The following is a 20,310-nucleotide window of genomic DNA, read 5'->3' as shown; positions in this document are numbered from 1 at the left end:
TCCTGGGTATATGTGTACTGAGACATAGGTTGGATGATTTTCGTGTTGTGTTTTTAACGTGATGTTGGTAATGCTGTCTTTGCAAACAACCAACGTGCAGTGAGATTTGCCACGTTACTGTGGACATCCTTCCCCACTTCTTTGAGACTGCACATTAATTAAGGTGGAAGATTATTTGGGTTTACTATCTGAATGTTCTTCTATGGCTTGTTAAAGCAGAATGTTGTTCTGTGCAGGGGTGGGGAGGGTATTTTCTGAATTGTGGTGCTACTTTGAAGCTGGAATAAGGAATCATCATACTTGTTTTTTGGGCTCGTGGTTGCTTTTCTCTTTGCTATGTATTTTTTCTGTTTGCTTTCATTAGTGTGCTTGTTTTGGTTTTACTGTCCCCTTATGCTGTTTGTGTTTATTTTCCTTTTTTCCTTTTCACTGTCACCTATTTCCTAGAGACCAAATGAGAGGCTTAGCATGCTGTCAGAGAGGCCAAGAGAAGATGCACTGTTGGAGGAAGCCCCGGTCAGTACATGTATTGATCAACGCTTTCTGGTGTGTTGCTGTTTTGGTACCAATTATGTCATGGGTTCTTCAGTTTGTCACATAAATGAGCTGCCATTTCTTTGAAATGCTTCTTAGTCACTGCTGTGTCAGAATGTCTCTTTTGCCATATTCATTGTCTTATCTTCTCCCCAAAGCAATGTTCTTAATCAATTTACAAAGAAGGAGTTTATTTTTGATTTTTTGTGGGTTTTTTTTGTTTAGGATTTTTTGCTACTTTTTTCACTGTTGTGTGTCTTGTTTTGTCAGTGACTGTTGCATGCAAATCCGGGCTGTTAAGCTTGTGTTGTTCTCTCCAGGTGCAGCAGTTCTTGCCTTCTCTTCCAACACAAGTCAGCCATGACATCAAGTTTCAGGTTGGCGATCTGGTTTGGTCCAAGGTGGGAACGTACCCATGGTGGCCTTGCATGGTTTCATGTGATCCACAGCTTGATGTTCATACCAAAATTAATACAAGAGGTAAGGGAGGAAGGTCACCACCAGAGTCCGTCAGGCATCTCTGGTTGTTTCTGCATTTAAAAATCTCATCTTTGAATTTCCTTTGTGGGATGGAGTCTGCTGGTGTGTGTGCTAAACAGGACTGTTACTGTAATGCATAAAAACAGTGCTTTATAAATTATCCCCACAAATGAGCGTATGCAAACTAGGCTTGAGCACTTTTCTGAAGTCAGCGTGTTTATGAGAAGGCATCTGGTAAGTGAGAACATCCAGTGTGGGCAAGATGTGCTTATCTTCCCATCCTGAGCTGCTCTGAGTCTGGGCCTGTCTTATTTCTGAACTTTCTAAACTAACCGTGGTATTTCCAACTGCAGCAATTGAGCGGTGTGGAGGGAAGTGTAAACTAAACCAAAAACGTGGTGTTCATGAAACTGCTTACTAGAATTTTTCAATTTCAGGTGCCCGTGAATACCACGTTCAGTTCTTTAGCAACCAGCCAGAACGGGCGTGGGTGCACGAGAAGCGAGTCCGGGAGTACAAAGGACACAAACAATACGAGCAGTTATTGGCAGAGGCTGCTAAGCAAGCCAGCAACCATTCTGAGAAGCAGAAGGTATGATGGACACTGATTGTGTAGAGGGGTATCTGCAGTGCCTGTGAAAGTGGAACTCGTGGGGGCAGTTCTGAAGCTGTAGTGCTGCTATTTATTATGTGGAGGGTTGTCTGCGTTGCACTGGCAGAAGTGTTAATTGCAAAGACAACTAAAATGTTACCATGCTTCTTCCTTTCCATTGAAGAGCTTGATAGCTTAACTTTGTCTGTTCCTTGTGACAGCTGTCATCCTGGGCACAGGAGATGACTTCACATCTTTGTCAGAATGTTAGATAAAAGTAATATCAGTGTGTTCACTTTTAACTGCTTTTCTGTGTAGACAGAGAACTTAAGTCAGTATTTATGCTAGTCAAAATACTGTTGTGGAAGGAGAAGGATTTGTATGGAAAAATATGGAGGATTTAAAATGTAGATAAATTAGGTTTCATCTCATAGCAGAGTCGTGGACTTTGAATGCTGCCTGCTCTTGTCTTTCTGAGTTTATAGTTCAGGACAGACACTTTCAATGGTGATGTCATTCAATCCAACCAGTGTCTGCTCATATTCTGAGCATGGGGTTTGCTGTCTGCCTTTCAAACGTATCCTGTAAATGGAAAGTGAACTTATCTGTTGCCTTAGAGATGTAAGGACCCTCAGGATGCTTCAGTGTAATTAGCCGCTTGTCTTTGTTCCTTAAGATTCGCAAACCAAGGCCACAAAGAGAGCGTGCTCAGTGGGATATTGGTATTGCCCATGCTGAGAAAGCATTGAAAATGACTCGGGAAGAAAGGATAGAACAATACACCTTCATTTATATAGACAAAGAGCCAGAGGAGGTTTTGTCAAAAGCCAAAAAGACCACTGCTTCTAAATCAGAGACCAAGAAGAACCGGCGTCCAAAGCCAGCACTGAACACCCAGACAGAGCACGCCAACGTGGTAACGGGATCACCTTCCAGTGCAGAGCTGCGAAGGCAGAGCCAACGGAGGCAGTCGAGTGCAGAAGAGGAGGAACCACCACCTGTGAAAATTGCATGGAAAACAGCTGCAGCTAGAAAATCCTTACCAGCTTCAATAACCATGCACAACTTGGATCTTCAGAAATGTAACATGTCTCCAGTTGTTAAAATTGAGCAGGTTTTTGCTCTTCAAAATGCTGCTGGGGATGGAAAACTCATCGATCAGTTTGTGTATTCCACTAAGGTATGTACTTTGTGTAGTGACTCCTCTCATTGTAAGTTATTCCAAGTTTGTCCTATTGTGAAACTTAAACCAGCATCCATCGTACTTCCACAGTGCATGTTTATTTCATTGGAGAGATTAAATCTAACAAAAGACAGGATGCTCCAACAATCTTCTGTTGTATTCAACTTTTAATTTCAGTGCATCCCAAAGCCTCTAGCAGTGACTGTATTGACTGCTGGCCAAGAAGCTCCCTGCAGATGGTCACACACTTGCTGATGAGATGTTCAAAATACTGAAGCTGTTTAATTCCAGCTTCTAGTTGAAATAATAGAGCAATTCTCTGAAAATCTTAAAAGTCAACTTACTTGGGGAAAAGAGTTGAAATTACAAAAGTGTTAATAAAGTACTGAAAACTAATAACTACATTTTGCATAACAGAGTTCTAAAATGAGTTCTGCCTCCTAGCTTCCTTCAGGTGCACAGCAGCTTCTCGCAGTCAGTGTAAGGAAAAGGTTTAGGACTATTTCTCTGCCTCCTTCTTCTGCCTCTCTACCTGGAGAGTGTTTATTTCATCCTAAGCATTATAGAGAAGGTAATGTTTAGAAAAGTCACTGGATTTTTTTTTTTCCTTGTATATAAGGGGAGATGGAGAGGGATGGAAAGTTTGGCAAAGAAGCAGTTCGGTAATAAAGATCACATATCTGTGTTGCATTGAAGGTTTCTGTTCTGACTGAGGATAGATTAATATGCCTGGAAGCCATAATACATTCAAGTAGGCTGACAAAATATTTTTGTATTGTGTTGTTGGTTTGTTTTTTTTTTTAAGGGAGTTGGTAACAAAGCAGAAATAAGCGTCAAAGGACAGGAGAAGCTCAATTCTTCATCCAGTCAGAGAAATGAAAAAGCAACGTGCAATGTGCAAAATGCATCCTCTCCTGAAACAACTTCTGGGTCAGCAGGTAGGCAAAGTGCAGGGGCTTTGAGCTTAAGCAGTCTGGCATTTAAATTCGCGTGTGAAAGCTGGCATTTTCTTGTTAGATGAAACTGATTTTGAACATCTTTCCATAGTAGCTCTACTAAACATGGCTAATACAGCACATGATGAGCCCAGATGTCTGAGGAGCACAGGATGTCTTACTGATGCATTTTAGCTGGTTAAGCCTCTGAACTTTCAGCGCTTGCAACTTGCAGTATCCAAGTCAAATTATTAGAAGGATAGATGCCTTGTGGGGAGCAGATGGCGAGTTGTTTCAGAAGACAGGACAGCATAGTGGGCATGTGTTAGCAGAGTATTGTAATGGCTTTTGGCACCGAGTGTAAAATATGACAGTGGAGATCAAAGGAAGAGAATCTGGAGGTGACATAGTTTAGTAAGGAATGGTTTTGAATTGTGATGGGTGCTTTACCTAACTTTGTTGATGAATTCCAGTATGACCTTTATAGAGGACAGTGATTTTTTTTTTTTTTTCTTCCTAACTGCTTCAGCTCACTCCATCAGCAGAATGATGCAATGCTTGGTTCTGAAGGTGTTTTAGGGGCCCCATCATAAAACAATGATATTTTTGAAATATTGTCTGAGGAAAACCACTGAAGCAAATAATGGAACTTGGGACTGAAAAGGGAAAGCCTGGAACAAGCTTATTTGAAGCTTAATTTGTAGCACAGTAGCGGAGGAGAATGAGAGAAAAACGTATTCAGTGCTTCCTAGATTTGGAACAGAAAACCAATGTTTTTCTTCGTGTTTTGATTCTGAGGAATAGCTAATGGGAATTTGTCCAAATGGATTTACCTTCTCCCCACCAGCAGGAATTCCACTCAGCAGTGTGTTCTGTCAGCATCATCAAAAGGAGACACATATCCCCTTGGGGAGGAGATGGAGTTCCTGAAAAGAGGTCTTCCTAAACCAAGAGATTTTCAGGTTCCTCCAGTCCCTGTAGTGTCTACTGTTTTTATCTATTTTGTACAGTCCATTAGCTAGTGCTTGTTTGATAATGTGCTGGTAGTAGTAGCCTTGTTATAGCCTCAAATGGTTTTACATTAGCTGTGTAGATGTAAGTTTTAGGTTGCAGAAGAGCACACTGAGTTGCTGTCATAGCAGGATGAGCAAATGCTCGTGATACGGACCAAAAAACCACCCTAAAAAAGCAGTGGACTTGTTGCAGTTAAAACACACACAAAAAAAAACCCTAACCACAAAGCCTGTTGGGAAAATCTTGTGGGGTTACTTGGTGTCACTTCTGCTTTAACTGTCTGTTATTTCTCCCTTTCTGGACATAAATGAGACTCCAGGTCAAAAGCCTCGGTGGTCAGCATAGGTGGGAACAATTTCCTCTGCATACTTACTGCAGTTTCTGTACTTCCTTATATTAAATAAGCTTACCTAAAATCTATGCTATGTTCTGGGCTGTGTAGGGCTTCACAGCACAGGCTGAGCAGAACGGATGTTCTGGTGCGAGTGGGGTTTCCCAGTGCAAGCAGGGTTTCCTCTGCTGGTCTTGGCAGTGGTTCTTTTTTCCAATTTTAGTTGCTATAGTTGCTTCAGCTTTTTGAAACAGTTGTTACTTTCATTGCCCTATAGCTTGAGAGTTTCTTCTCTGATACAGGGTTTGCATCTTAGTTCTATTTTCACAGCGAGGCAGCACAGGGAGGAAAGGCGTGATGGATTAAGTCAACTTTCTGGTCACAGTTGCCCAAACTGACTTTACAGCTGCTTCAAAGATTTCAGCTGAAGGCAGAGGTGACAAAAGCTCACCTCTGGCTTTAGTGTTGAGATCCATAATAGTTCTGTGCACATCTGTGGATGTCTCTCATTGCAGCCAGAGGTTACCTAAAGTAACACCCAAACTGAAAGCCAAGAATACAGCTCCATAAAAGCTGTGAAATGTCAAACTTCAGCTCTCTGTTAAGCAGCTCCAAGTGTCTGCACGTGGTATCAGGCAGTGTGTGTGTTTCACAGTATGACCTTCTTGGAGGTACTGTAGCATAGAGGGATCTTCTGAATTTGCCTACCTTAGTTGTCCAAAAGACTCTTTCTGTCTATGGAATCAGAACATGCTATCTGCAAGCAACAGCACCAGTCGGCAAATAGCTTGGAACTGAATTTAAAAATAAAACATTTGAAAGAGGACAAAGTCTTGGCTTCACTAATTCATCTGATTTGGTGCTGAGTACGTTGCTGTAGCTCAGAATTACAGGGAACAGTATAATAGAAACCTTTTTCCTTCTGCAGGTTCTGTAGAAAAGAAGCAACAGCGAAGATCGATTCGAACCCGCTCAGAGTCTGAGAAATCCACCGAAGTTGTGCCAAAGAAGAAGATCAAAAAGGAGCAGGTTGGCTTCCTCCATGTAGAGAGTTAAAATATATTGTATTCATAAATGTTGTGGCTTATATTGGTGCCTTTTTATTTTTCTCCATTTTTCCCCATCGGGTTTCGTTTTGGACTATCCTTCATGAAATCCCCTTGTCAATACCATTGCTGTGACTCTGCTACTGGCATCTTCACAGTATCAGTCAGGCTATGGAAAATGGGAACTCAATGATGCAAGACTCCTAACGAACCTGCCATGTTTTCTTTGAGATTTCTGTTATGAGCAAAATGATTTTGTTTCAGTAACTTCTATTTGATGGAATTACCACCAGGTTCCTTCCTTTTGCTCTTGATTTAGCTGCTGGTTTGTATTGAGGTTTTGTTTTTCAGATGAAGTTAGACTGATTAATCTGACCACTTTTGAAAATGGACTCTGGGAATGATTTAATAGTCAGACTTCTGTGTTGGCAGACATCAGCAAAACAGCTCTTCTGGGATATACTTTTCTCCCCCCTTAACTAGATCTAACATGTACAGGGCATTCCTTTAATCTGGATGTCAGACAGACAAATGTTGTTGCTTTAAAACAAAAACAATTCTGCGTGAAAATGAATAGGAAAGTTCAGTGAATGGACATAATTTAATGTTAAAAACGGAATACACTTTTTTACAAGTTTGTCAAAGTTGTTGGTTCTTTTCCTTATGTGGTCGATTTCCACTCTCCGCTTTCCTCTTGAAACCAGAGAATTTTATGTGAAATGTTTCATAGGATAGTTTTTTCCAATGAGGATTTTTTAAAAGGGGTGATTGGGCTACAGATTTTATATGGGAAGGGGAACATTTTGTTTTTTTTTTTTTTAGCTTTTTATTCTAATTTATTCTTCGCCCTTTACACTTTGTTTTGCACTTCATTCATTCAGAGGTTGAAGGTAGACCAGACTCAGTTGCTTTTTCCATGTTTTTCTTTTGATGTCACAGCATTTACATCTGTGCTCAGCAGAAGAGTGTTCTAACTCTGGAAAACTGCAGAAAGAAACTTGAAAGCAACATAAATGTTGGGTGTGAAGCACCCAACGTTCCTTTCAGCCTCTTGTCTGGGGGTGTTGCAGCCTCCGTGTTTGCAAATGTTATTTTATGTTCATAAATGTTTCTTAATTTAACAAAGGTATAAGAACCAACAATATGAATTTCATGGATCCCAGTTAGCTTTGCTTGCTTCTATTACCTGGCTAACTAAGACTATGAACATTGAAGTGCTTTTCTCAGGAAAAGTGTATGACTAAAAATTAAACAGAGATGCACTGTAATGCGCGTAACCTTGAATGTATTAAGTTATATTAAAAAAGAAAATTACTTCTTACAATTATGCAACAATATTTGTTACCCAAAGTCAAGTTTTCTTGCAACTGATTCCCAAATTAGTCTGCAACAACTTGGTATAAAGTTATAACTGGAACGAGTACAATTAATGGGAAAAACAAAATGTTAATGCTACTGTTACAGTGACTAGTGGAGAAATAAAAGTGATTGTTTAGATTTTATATTTGTATTATGAAATGTATCCTATACAAATCCTTCTATTGTATGTTTTTACCTATTGTACAACAAAATAAAATATTTTTTAAAAAAATATAGAATAATCCTTAAATATTTACTAAATGTGTTTCTACATGCCTATGTAACCACATTGTAAAGAAGTAACTTGTAACCCTTAACCTTAGAACCAGGACTTAAGGCAACAACTTTCCTCTCTAATTATAATCCCTTCACCAAATTCTCATGTTACGTGTACATTGGCAGAGCAGATTCTAAACGTGCCCTACTGATAGAGGATCGAGAGCCTGAAGTGCTTTTGCAAGACTGTAAACTTGTCTGCTTAGGTGTGTACTGACATTGAGTTTCCAGCTGTATAGAGCTCTGCAATGCTCTGTGCCAAGTCCATACCCCCATCCCCGTGGCCTTGCAGCACTCTATACAGAGAAGGTCTGTGTTCCCAGGAGCTTGGAGTGCATGCTTGGTGGATGTGCCGTAAATGGCAGTACGTTAAGTGTCTCACTAACCTCAGTGTCATGCCTGTTAAGGTAAACTTGTGCTTACACAGGTGTGGGGTTGTACAAAGGCATCAGGGTTGGCTGCCACACTGAACCCCGCTCCTGCCTGCTGGACACGGCTGAAGTTTTCCGTCGTCTTCATGCAGAAAGGGAGTGACTGGAAAGGACCTTGCTAGTGAACGCATGGCTGCCTTGTCTCCTGGTACTCAGCGTAGGCAACTAGGATTAAATCCAACAGGACAAGAAGGCTCGCACTGAGGAGGGGATAACAGACTGCACATGAGTTCAGAGATGCTAATCGCTTAAACTTTAATGTTTTCTTTTTAATACTAGGGGAAAAAATTCCTTTGTTTTTAACTATGGGTTTTCCTATTCAAACAGGTTGAAATGGTTCCCCTGACAGCAGTGAAGACAGGCCTGCAGAAAGGTGAGTCACACACCTAAACTAAATTGAAAATTCCTGGCTCTTCATCACACTTTAGCAGTGGTTTTCATCCTGTGTGAGCTGCAAAGGTCTTGAAGCTTTCTAGTGGTGAACATGGCTTGGTTTGGTCAATTGGTTTGTTTGGCTTTGCACTGCTAGTTGGAAGGATAGTTTTGCTGTTGATGTGCTGTAAGCACTTAGTATGATTATGAGATGATGCTTTTGCTTAGCCATATTTTAAAGATGAGTGATGAAGAGGTAATCTCCTAAGGGCTTATCCTCTGTCACACGCAACTTAGTAGCTTCCTCTGCTATGTCAGCGTATTCAGAAGCCACCAGGACTTCCTAAAGTGATTTCCAGTTAATTAGGTCTTTACAGAGGATTAAACTAGTATCAAAGTTGCAAGCTGAGAATTAAAATTAGCAAATAGAGTCCATTTTCAGGCTGTCTCATCTTCGTTTTCCTTTACTGATTTTAAGGAAAAAAGAAAATGAAAAAACAGGCATTAAGACTAATTCTAGCATGTTGTGTTAAGGTGCCAGCGAGATTTCAGATTCTTGTAAACCTTTAAAGAAGAGGAGTCGAGCCTCAACTGATGTGGAATTGACGAGCTCAGCCTACAGAGATGCATCTGACTCTGATTCAAGAGGACTCAATGATTTACAGGTAAAAGCATATTGTTTCTCACAGATATGTATTAGTCTCTTCTAAATATTCTCTTGCTAAATATGAGTGCTGTATTTCCTTCAAATTTTGTCTTTTGTTGTCTAAGAAGTAAAGCATAAGCTTTTTTGTAATTACTATTTACTTCTTACCACGCACATTACATCATCTGGCAAAACAAATTGGTCACTGACTCATTTTGCTCTTTGAAAAGTTGTTAGATTCCATGGGAGTTGTGGGATGCCAGTGTGGAACAAAGAGCTTTCTGGAAGGAGTGAAATAGACACTTTTTTTGCTTGTCCAGATAAAAGATATGTCAAAAAGGCAGCATTTCTTGTGTCACTGTAGTGAAGTCCTACAACTTTTCAAGGGTGTTTGAACCTCCTGATGCACTGAATGATCTTTTAATCAGTGGTGATGTAGATATTCACAGTGTGATTGCCCTTTGAAAGTGTCTTGTTTGAGTGCCTTGGACTTTCCCTCTTTGTAGGGTAGTTTTGGAAAGCGTTCGGACAGCCCGTCAGCTGCTGTCGATGCTGATGCTTCTGATGTGCAGTCAGTGGACTCCAGCTTATCCAGGAGAGGAACTGGAACAAATAAAAAAGACACTGTTTGTCAGGTAAATGACGGCACCATAAAAAGAACTGTAGAGATGTTTTGGCTGTTCCTGTTAGTTTGAGGTGATAGACTTGGAAAATCATACTAGTTTGCTTTAACTATATCTTAGAATATCAAGGCTTTCAGGACTCTGTGATCTGAAAATAGTTCCTAGGAGAGCTTGTGAATTAGGAATACTAAGGAGAAGCTCATCTTTCTGTCTAGGTGTGAGAGAACTAGGACTGCAGAATCTTATAGAACCTCTCCTTCCATTCTGCAGAGACTCATGCTGTTACAGGAGAAAGCTGCTGTAAATTCAGGGCTTGTTTTCAGCCCATAGATTTTATCAAGTCTGCTGGGATGTAAAGCAATTCTCCTGACTTACTGTAACTTTGTTTAAGATCTGTGAGAGCTCTGGTGAGTCACTGGTGTCCTGTGAGGGCGAGTGCTGCAGCACCTTTCATATGGAGTGTCTGGGCCTGAAGGCGATGCCGGAGGAGAAGTTCTTCTGCACGGAGTGTAAAAATGGTGAGTGTGTTCCCATGGCTGAGAAATGGGCAAGGATTTCCTGCTCTGCCACAGAATGATCAGAACAAGCTAAGGTTTGCTTACAGAACATTACAGTCTTTCAGTTTGGTCTATTCTGCTGCTTTTTTTTTTTTTTAACCTCTGAGGCCAGATTTTCACTTTCCACATAGCAAGCATCTGGTAAGAGAAAGGGTAACAAACAAAGAGTACCCACAGCATAAAGCAGCTCAGGCTAACAGTCCTTCAGCAGTGCCTGTGAGTCACTGTAACGAACAAACAGCTGTGTTGGTCAGAGCAGCGAAGTTCTGTTCATTTCAGGATGTTTTTTTTTTTACCAGCATCTGTATCCCGAGGTACTGACAGTTACACTTGGGCTTCTTTATTCCCTTTTTTACAAGGAGAACACACGTGCTTTTCTTGCAAACTTCCTGGCAAAGATGTGAAGCGCTGCTCCGTCAGTGCGTGCGGTAAATTCTACCACGAGGCGTGCGTGCGCAAGTTTGCCACAGCTCTGTTTGAGTCACGAGGATTTCGGTGCCCGCAGCATTGCTGTTCTGCCTGCTCCGTGGATAAGGACATCCATAAAGCAAGCAAAGGTGAGAGCAGAGCTGACTCTGAACAGCGGGACGAACGTCAGATGCATCGCCACAGTGAGTCTGACTCCCAGTAATGCAGCAAGGAAGAAGGGTTCCGTTCCTAATGGAGTCGTTAGGTCTGTTGTGGGTGGGAAAGCAGCTGGCAGCCCGAGACCATTGGTCTGAGCACGCCTGGATCTGCAGTGCTGATGTTGTCTTCTGTTGCTGAGGTTAATGTAAGCCAAGGGTTAGCAGTACAAGGCTGAGGAGCTCACTCTTTATAAAGACAGTTGGGAGTGATTGTTAAAACAATTCGGGGAGAAAGGAATCCTTTTAGATGTGAACTAAATTAAGAAAAAAAGCAGACTCTGGAACGTTTAAACCATGTGTTTTTTCCTAGCAGAGTTCTGAAGTGAAAGCTAACTTTTGTGAAACTTTTTCCCAGATGTAAATGTCTGTAATCTAGCACTCCGAGTGGAATAAAAGTCAGTCTTGTGTCTGCCTGTGGTATCTTGTACCATATCTTGACTCCAGGGTGACACGGTGCGTTTTTCTGCATTTATATTGAACAGGTCGCATGGTGAGATGTTTCAGATGTCCCATTGCCTATCACTCAGGAGATGGCTGTATTGCTGCAGGAAGCTTATTTGTGTCATCACACATTCTCATCTGTAGTAACCATTCCAAAAGGAATCACTCCTCATCAGCTGTAAATGTAGGCTTTTGTTTCGTTTGTGCAAGAGGTGAGCACAACTGTTTTTTTTTCCTCCCTCTGTTTTATAGTTCTTCTGTTGTCACTTGTGCAGTTTAATGATAAAAATGATGTGAAAGAAACATCTCTTAGGGCTGTGAGGGATTTTAATGCTTTCTGTGATTATTTTTTTTTTTTGTGTAGTCAGCAGTTCATGTTAAGCTCTATATGCTATTTTGGTCCCTCACGTTCAGTACTCAGAAGGCATGCTTCTATTGCCAGTAGAAAAGAATAGATGCTGAGCTCCCAGTTCCAGCCATTGCAATCTGAGAATGAACGCTGTGTTATTATTCACTGTTTGTTGAGGGGGATTCTTTCGCCACTCAGAAATATTAAGAATTGAAATGTTTAAGGCTGGGAGTGAGGACTTATGAGATAGAAAAAAAAAATAATAATAATAATTTTAAATTCAAACTACCTTCATGTTTGAGAACGTTGAAAAGAAAGCATTTTCAATACCATGTGAACAAGTTCCATCCTAGGATTTTCCATGTGTCCATTTTTTTTTTCCTTTTTTTTTCTTTCCATTTTTTACTTTTATGGCTCTCCAGTCTCTTGAGTCGTTCCAAATAGCAAGCTGAAAAGTTTCAGCACACCACTTACTCAAGCAATGCAAAAACATTGTTTTCTCTGGTGAAAGACTGTGCGAGGCTACATGAGCAAACTCACTGGATGGGTTGGATTGAGTTCTGTCTAGTCATATGTGGTCAGCATAGGGACATAAGGTAAGGACAGCATCTGTGGGAGAAGAACCCCTCAGAAGGGAATGGGGAGCTGAACAGTCTAGAAATACTTGGGCATCTATGTGTGAGAACAGTTACCTGGTTAGTTTTAGTTGATGTTAGAAGGAGATACTCTGGGTTCAGATACAGAACATGAGTGAGGTGGGAAAATGCAATACCCGATCATTAAAACTTATTCATCATGAAATACTTAAAACATTTATGACTTCTTATTCACCTTCCTGAAATATCCTTCATTAAAGCACTTCATACTTCACATAACTGCATGCATGTAGGTCATCCTTGCTTTAAGAGTTGTTCTGAGGATGTGCTTTGCAAGCAGGCAGACGCCATTCTGCTCTCACCAGTTTTTTAGGTACCACAATTCCAAAACTTCTTGTCAGCACTCAGCTCTGTGCCCCTCTCTCAGGGGAATGAGTTGGTGGCTATCTTGGTGGCTCATCCTCCATGCTTCTTCGGGTCTCAGAGGTAACACTGTTCCCAGAATTATTGGCCAAATGCTTCTGATCTGTAGCTCTGGCTTTCTGACCTATGCTGCCTGACTTGGAGCAGTGTGGGTGAACTCTTCTTAGTGGAGAAAGGAAAAAAAGCATATAGGCATCATTTAAAATAAAGGCATTTAACAGAACGCAGTGCTTGTCTGCTCCAAAACATCTGATTTGGCAGCTGTGGGGAGGCTGTTAGTGCAGTTCTTACCTAAACACAAAGGATGTAGGGCAGAATTTCCATCCATTCTTTCTCCTCTGCTGTTTGCAGAATCACTGAGCCCTCCTGTTACTTTTTTTATTCTAAAGCAATTAAAAGGCAAAATGCTTTCATAGGTGAGATCTTGGGTTTCTAGGAAGTGGGATGGTGAGTTCTGCAGCTGTGGGGCCATGTGGAGGATTTCTGTTCTTCCAGTCTGTAGCCCCAACTGCTGGTATTGCCTTGGAAGCAGTGGCTGCCATCACCCAGCTCTTCACATCAGCTTGCTTTTGCTCATTTGGGAGGGTGGTTTGCACAGGATGACGATGGGTTGCTTCTCTTGTACTTTCCTGTAGATGCACAATGTAAAGCACTATTGAAGTTCCACTTAGGAGAAGCTTTACTCACTGTAGGTTTTTCTAGTTACAGTTGAATTTAGTCTCTCTGACGTATAACCTCTTTCTTAGTGAAGGAACTTTGTCAGACTTTTCTTTTTCTTCATTTTATCTTTTTTCATTCACACGTATATGCATTATAGGTGTTCATTTGCTTTATTTTATTTTCTCCTTTACGGAATCATGGGTAGTTTCATTGCAACTCATCTCTTTCTGTTTGTTTCGTATAGGGCTGGTAGTGCAGGATCATTCAGACCCCCTGTTCAGTTCATATGCCTATAAATCCCACTACCTACTGAATGAATCAAATCGTGCTGAGTTGATGAAATTACCTATGATTCCTCCTCCTTCGTCAGCTTCCAAAAAGAAATGTGAGAAAGGTAACCAAAATAGTTTCTTTCTCTTTAATTTACTTTTGCTTTTTCTATTATTTCTCTATCTTTAAATCAAACAAGATATGTCTGCTTGTCAAGCATCACTTACTGCTTTTCAGTAAATTTCACTCATTGATTATTGTGGGCGTGTGTTCATGTCGTTGGCAATTTTTTTTATTATTATTATTATAAAAGGGCTTAAAATAATTGCTGTCACTAAATTCTCCTTGGAAGAGGCTAAATCATTTTGTATCTGGCCTAGATTACTCCACCGTCAGGAAGCTGTTCACACAGCAATAGGAAGAAGAGACAAATAGAGCTCGGTACCATTGCAGTTCAGTGCTTACCTCGATGGTGTATAGACCAACAACTTCTTAAATTGGCTTTATATACAGAAGAAGAGGGGAAGTCTGTTTCAGTTCTTGTAGGTAGGCTAAGCCAACCCCAAGGGAATGGAGGATTTTTCAGGTGGAACATCACTGGGTGCTGTTGCATTCCAGAGGAGATGCAGGGGGAAGGTGATGAGGTCGTGCAGAGTGTGTGTGTATGTGTGTGTGTGTGTTGCAGTCCTTGGGCTGTTCCTCTCCTGCTGCTGCTCCTGGGACTGCTGCTGTGCTGGGCAGGAGTGGCAGGAGGGGCTACACCTCCAGCAGTGGGGTTTTGTCCTGTGGAGAAAACTGCTGGACTGAGGGTTTATTCCCAGGAGAGAGAGCTCACTTCATGCTGGCGTGGGTAGGTGCTGGAGCATCTCAGAATACCCTATGGGGAGATGCGTGTTGTCTCTATAAAATACTCAGATGTTATATTTTATTCCCCACAGAAATGGTGCCCAATTAACCATTCTAAAGTTAGGTTATTATCAGTGTTGCTAGACTGATGGCTTTCAGTAGTTTCTGTAAGTCCTGAAAACAAAAATTATTTTGAGCCCTCTGCTTAGCTTGAGCAATACCTTACTAATGCATCCCGAGAGCAATTTTTGTTCTTGCTTAGCATTGAAAGATTTGTTTGATTTTGCTTGATTTTTTTGCATCTCCTGGCATTTTACTGTGTTGGATAATGCTGTGGTAATTTACACTGGGTCTGTATTTCCTCTGAGGTAATATCTGCAAAAATTACTTGAAAAGTTGAAGTTTGACCGTGTTTGGGGAACTCTGGAAAACCCACGTGGTTGGAATTTGCTGTCTGTAGCAGAGGAAATACAGTATTGATTGTGTGATTTATTTGTTTAAGGAATGCTTATTGCAACATTCAACAATCAATTAATGTAATGACATACTGGAAAGTCTATAGGTGGACACGATTTTCTGGTACATGTTTGGGAGTTACCATTCCCACTTCTTTTCCATACCGTGACTGAAAATTCCTTCAAGCATCCTTAAGTATCTCCCAGACTTTTGGTCCCTGGGACACAAACATTTGATTACTTTTTTTTTCCTGCTCTTTAAATGCATATATGCACATGTGTATATACATATGTGTGTGTGTGTATATATATTTATGTAAAATACTAGAGTATGTGTGTTTTACTGAGACTTACTGTGTGAGCTGCTGTGATTGCTGAGGATGGCTTAGAGATGTGCTGTGGCTCTCCACTTGTAATGCATCTGCCAAAACATTTGTCCAAAGAAATGGGAACTTGTGCAGGTGCTGTTGGCCACGCTGCACTGATTTCCTTCGTACACAGAAGGAACTTTTGGGATGAGGACAACTTCTGTGGTGCCACTGCATTGTGTTGAATCACACTGAATTCACGTTACTCATACCCTTAATTTTTCCTGTTTCTGAAATAAGCAGAATGATAATGAGAACTCTTTCTATGATGCCATTACTACAGAAAAGCATTGATCATCCTATAGGCTGTGGGTTTGGGTTTTTGTAATGCATACTAACTGATTGCTAAGGGATTCAGTCATAACAATGTTGATTGAAAAGGTACGACTTAGAATTTGATTATTTGTCACCATTAAAGTTTTTACCATCACCAAAGGCATTAAAAGTTAATGGCACTGCTTCCATCTGTAGTGCTTTCTTTGAGTGTTGCTTCTATTGCCAAATTTGCTCACCTTGAAAAAGCATTTGCTTTTTAGTATATGGCTGATGCAGTTAAGAGCCAATTTGCACATTAAAGTGCACTGCGGCCTTTTTTTAATCCAGCATTGAAGTTTGACTCAATCCCTTTCTTTTGGCATACTTTCACTGTGAGGCAAGCAAAGGTTGAGAATGTATGACTAAAAATTGGTATCAGTTGCTGTGCACAAGAGGAGGCAAATCCTTACTTCTATAAACCAGACAGGGTTTCTTTGTTTAAAGGTGGAAAACTGTTGTGCTGTGAATCCTGCCCAGCTTCCTTTCACCCTGAGTGTCTCAACATAGACATGCCTGAAGGATGTTGGAATTGCAATGACTGTAAAGCTGGCAAGAAGCTACGTTACAAGCAGATTGTTTGGGTCAAGCTTGGAAATTACAGGCATGTTTACTATTTTGTTCTTGTTGTTTTGTTTTAATGTCCTGTACAATCACAGGAGGATAACACAAAGTAGCTCAGTCTTGGTAAGCAAGAACTTGAAATATAATAATCAATTTATTTCATTTCAGGCATCAGTGTTGCCCTTCAAATTGAGTTCTGCTTTTCCCAGTCACTGAAGGAAACTTAATTTCACTTGCATTGGCTCTGTAGAATGCAATAGCACTATGGAAAGCCAAGGACTGCCTTACAGAGCTGTGATGTCTGAGCTTGTTTGCTCTTTGTCACCTGCAAGAATAAAAGCATTTGTAGGTGATGTTAAAAGTCCGTTCTTACATCATGTTCTCACAAGGCTTTGCCAAAATTTGGAGCAAGAACCTTAAGAACGAAGGGCTTCTGCTGTTCTGTGTGGCACTTGGCAGAGTCTCCAGAAGGAGCCTTGGTTCTGTAAGGGAGGAGTTCACTTCTTTGGGAAAGGGAAAGTGGCTTTTATTTTTCCATTGAGTGAAGCTGCGGTTCCCAGAACTTACACGTGTCCTTTCTTTGTGCTTTCAGGTGGTGGCCAGCAGAGATCTGCAATCCCAGGTCTGTGCCTCTCAACATACAGGGCCTCAAACATGATATCGGGGACTTCCCAGTATTTTTCTTTGGTTCACATGACTACTATTGGGTACACCAGGGCAGAGTTTTCCCTTATGTTGAAGGAGATAAAAGCTTTGCTGAGGGGCAAACTAGTATTAACAAGACCTTCAAGAAAGGTAAAATCAAACAAAGTTTATAGTGGTTTATGACAAAAATTCCACGTGTTTGTGTCTCCATCACCACTTAACCTGCATGGGAGTATTATGTGACTGGTGTTCTGTGTTCACATAAAGCTGCAAACATTGTGTAGATCCCTTAACTGCAGATAAAAAGTACTTTAAGTGCCTGCTCATTGTGTATTGTTGTGGGCAGGTTCACTTCTTCCACACTCTGGAAAATGTGAAGATGGTGCTTGGGCTCAGCTGCATGGGATCATTGTTCAATATCTCAGTTTCTGCTGAAAAGTATCTGATAAAGATGGATTCATGATGTACTGCAATAACTCATTTTTAATTTTCTGGATATTTTGTATATGTAGTTCTATTCCTAGCTTAAAGAAAAAGTATATGTTTGATTAACAGCAGCTGGTGTTAATTGCTTCTTGTTCTGAACTCCCTCCCTTGAACAGCACTAGAAGAAGCAGCAAAGCGCTTCCAGGAGCTGAAAGCACAAAGAGAAAGCAAAGAAGCATTAGAAATCGAAAGGAATTCAAGGAAACCTCCACCATATAAACACATAAAAGTGAGTTGGGTTCTTTCTTTTTCTTTCTTCTGTTTGAGTAAGCTAATTACACGCTTGCAACAATTTCAGCTCCAGGAGATGCACATGAATCATTTTGCTGTTCTTTTCAAGAATCTTTTGTTCTCTTATGGTACCAAAAAACATTCTTTTGGCAGAGTTTCAGTCCAAGTTAACAGCTGAAGATCAGCTCTACTTAAGGTAGAATTTTGCTGCTTACGAGCTGCTCTCATCCCTCTTAGATACATGCTGGCTGTTGTAACCTTTTTGGCTGCTCAGCCTACTGAAGAGCTATGGAGTCTAATTCTTGTCAGCAGTTCTGTATGTCAGGCTTCATATTTTTCATATGAAATTTAAGTCAGTGTAAAGAAATCCTGTACTCAACAAAGTTGTTCAGAGTCTTTGTGCATTGTCCTCAGCTTTTACTCTTTTTGTCCTCTGTTCCACAGTCCAACAAGGTGATAGGGAAGGTTCAGATTCAGGTGGCTGATCTGTCAGAAATCCCCCGCTGTAACTGCAAGCCATCTGATGAGAACCCCTGTGGTCTGGAGTCAGAGTGTCTGAACAGGATGCTGCAGTATGAGTGCCACCCCCAGGTGTGCCCAGCGGGAGAGCGGTGTCAGAACCAGTGCTTCACCAAAAGGCTCTACCCTGATGCTGAAATCATCAAAACTGATCGACGTGGATGGGGTCTCAGGACAAAAAGGAACATTAAAAAGGTAGAATTAAAGTGAACAAAAGCTGCGGTAGCCATCAGTATGGCTTTATGTGAGAGCGCTGCAACTGTGTGTACCTTAAGGAAACACACACAGAAGTTTCACTGCTCCCAAGTAAAACATTTTGTGTTTAGAAGGCACACAACTTGTGTAGGTGCAGCATTAATGGTGAAATCTGTTCAGCTGTTATGACAGAATTGTCATAACTTTGATTATTTACTCACAGAACAAAAGTGAGTTTCAGGTGACTGAGTTCAGATTCCATGGGTGGAGGGGATGAGGTGGCTGTCTCGTGTTTCTAGGAGGAAAGAACCTGTGTGTGTTTTCTCAGTGACTGCTGGGCAAAAGGGAGAGCAGGGACCTCTGGAGAGGCAGTCTGAATGATGATTTCTTTCTGTAAATAACACCAGTGAAGATGATGAGGTCGTGGAGATCTGGCACGATAAGTCACCTTACGCATGGCTTTGTGTTTGGTTTCTTTTACTTTTCAGGGTGAATTTGTGAATGAATACGTTGGTGAGCTGATTGATGAGGAAGAGTGCAGACTGCGAATTAAACGTGCCCACGAGAACAGTGTAACCAATTTTTATATGTTAACAGTTACAAAGGTAAATACTACAGCTTCATTCAATATAAACTCTTTGTGGTTGAAACTATCTGTTTCATAAGCCCTTTTCTGTAGGACTGACTTTGGAGCACTTCCCTGTTCTTACTAGTTTAAATTAGTGTATTTTTTCCCTTAGCCTGAAGTAGTTACTTGTCAGCAGGAAACTTTTGTTGTAAGGACTAAACACAACCTGTGATATTTCTCTGCCTTTTCATTTGAAGGATCGGATAATAGATGCTGGTCCAAAGGGGAATTATTCTCGCTTCATGAACCATAGTTGTAATCCAAACTGTGAAACACAGAAATGGACGGTGAATGGTGACATCAGAGTTGGGCTGTTTGCTCTTTGTGACATTCCTGCAGGTAGGAGGATAGCTCGATTTTGTGTATGCATTTCTGTTAAAATCCAAAGTTCCTAACTTTTACCCAGTTTTCTCTCTGGGAACTGCTTAATCCAAGCGACATTTATCAGAACTTGGTCATTTGTTGAGGTAGAAATGTTATTGTTGCAAGCCTGTTTTCCTCAGTGTCGGTGTGGACAAACTGTTCTTCTTTACATTTTAGGAATGGAGTTAACATTTAATTATAACTTGGATTGCCTTGGGAATGGTAGGACTGAGTGTCATTGTGGAGCAGAAAACTGCAGTGGTTTCCTAGGAGTGCGTCCAAAGGTATGTGGGTGAAAATTGGATCTGTTTTCCTCCCTTGAAAGTCTCCATAGATTTTAGTTATGAATGTAGCACTGCCATCTCCAGGTTAAATTTACTAATTCGTTACTCCAAACTCATGTGGATGTGCATTCCTGACTTCTATAGCTTAAGAGCTTTCTTGAGGAAATTGAAAGTAAGCACAATTCACACAAATAGCAACCAAAGTTGATTAAACTTATTGGAATGTGAGGGATTTATAAAGTGACTGCTGCTATCTTGGTAATTGCTAGACAGCATTTGCAACAGCAAATGAAGAGAAGGTGAAGAATGCAAAATTAAAGCAGAAGAAGCGGAAAATAAAAACAGAACAGAAGCAGATGCATGAAGACAACTGTTTCCAGTGTGGAGATGGGGGAGAACTTGTCATGTGTGATAAGAAGGACTGTCCCAAAGCTTACCACCTCCTATGCCTTAACCTGACTCAACCACCTTTTGGTAAGAGCATTCCTGTCGCTTCCTTTTCCCTCCTGCAGTAAGACAGTGTTGGAGCATCCATTTACATGAAGTGTAGCATAGGTGCTTTTGCTGTACCATCTGATTTTAGAGCTCTGTCTGGTAGTGGTGTCCCCTGTAATGGGAACCTGTGGAGGGAAGCACTGTAATGTTTTTTAACTTGATGCTTCTGTTCCTT

General features: G+C 40.9%; 1 protein-coding gene across 5 annotated transcripts in view; it reads left to right on the top strand.

The window, feature by feature from the left end:
- WHSC1L1 (Wolf-Hirschhorn syndrome candidate 1-like 1) overlaps positions 1-20,310 on the top strand; it is a 36,067-nt gene that overhangs the window by 10,451 nt on the left and 5,306 nt on the right. For 2 of the 5 annotated variants that reach the window (XM_046903404.1, XM_015297411.4), the window contains exons 3-23: positions 448-516; positions 855-1,014; positions 1,452-1,606; positions 2,283-2,786; positions 3,595-3,727; positions 5,998-6,098; positions 8,509-8,554; positions 9,088-9,218; positions 9,706-9,834; positions 10,214-10,340; positions 10,739-10,990; positions 11,488-11,658; positions 13,719-13,868; positions 16,173-16,329; positions 16,882-17,084; positions 17,537-17,649; positions 18,096-18,365; positions 18,854-18,970; positions 19,191-19,332; positions 19,534-19,640; positions 19,910-20,114. In XM_046903404.1, the coding sequence (XP_046759360.1) occupies positions 448-516; positions 855-1,014; positions 1,452-1,606; positions 2,283-2,786; positions 3,595-3,727; positions 5,998-6,098; positions 8,509-8,554; positions 9,088-9,218; positions 9,706-9,834; positions 10,214-10,340; positions 10,739-10,990; positions 11,488-11,658; positions 13,719-13,868; positions 16,173-16,329; positions 16,882-17,084; positions 17,537-17,649; positions 18,096-18,365; positions 18,854-18,970; positions 19,191-19,332; positions 19,534-19,640; positions 19,910-20,114 (3,442 nt within the window). The remainder of the gene's footprint in view (positions 1-447; positions 517-854; positions 1,015-1,451; positions 1,607-2,282; positions 2,787-3,594; positions 3,728-5,997; positions 6,099-8,508; positions 8,555-9,087; positions 9,219-9,705; positions 9,835-10,213; positions 10,341-10,738; positions 10,991-11,487; positions 11,659-13,718; positions 13,869-16,172; positions 16,330-16,881; positions 17,085-17,536; positions 17,650-18,095; positions 18,366-18,853; positions 18,971-19,190; positions 19,333-19,533; positions 19,641-19,909; positions 20,115-20,310) is intronic. The other 3 variants (XM_046903403.1, XM_046903407.1, XM_046903406.1) reach the window with 2 other exon arrangements.

Source organism: Gallus gallus, chromosome 22 (genome assembly GCF_016699485.2).
Source record: "Gallus gallus isolate bGalGal1 chromosome 22, bGalGal1.mat.broiler.GRCg7b, whole genome shotgun sequence".
NCBI lineage: Eukaryota > Metazoa > Chordata > Aves > Galliformes > Phasianidae > Gallus > Gallus gallus.
Note: the sequence above shows the minus strand (reverse complement) of the source record. Positions and strands in the feature narration are given on the sequence as shown.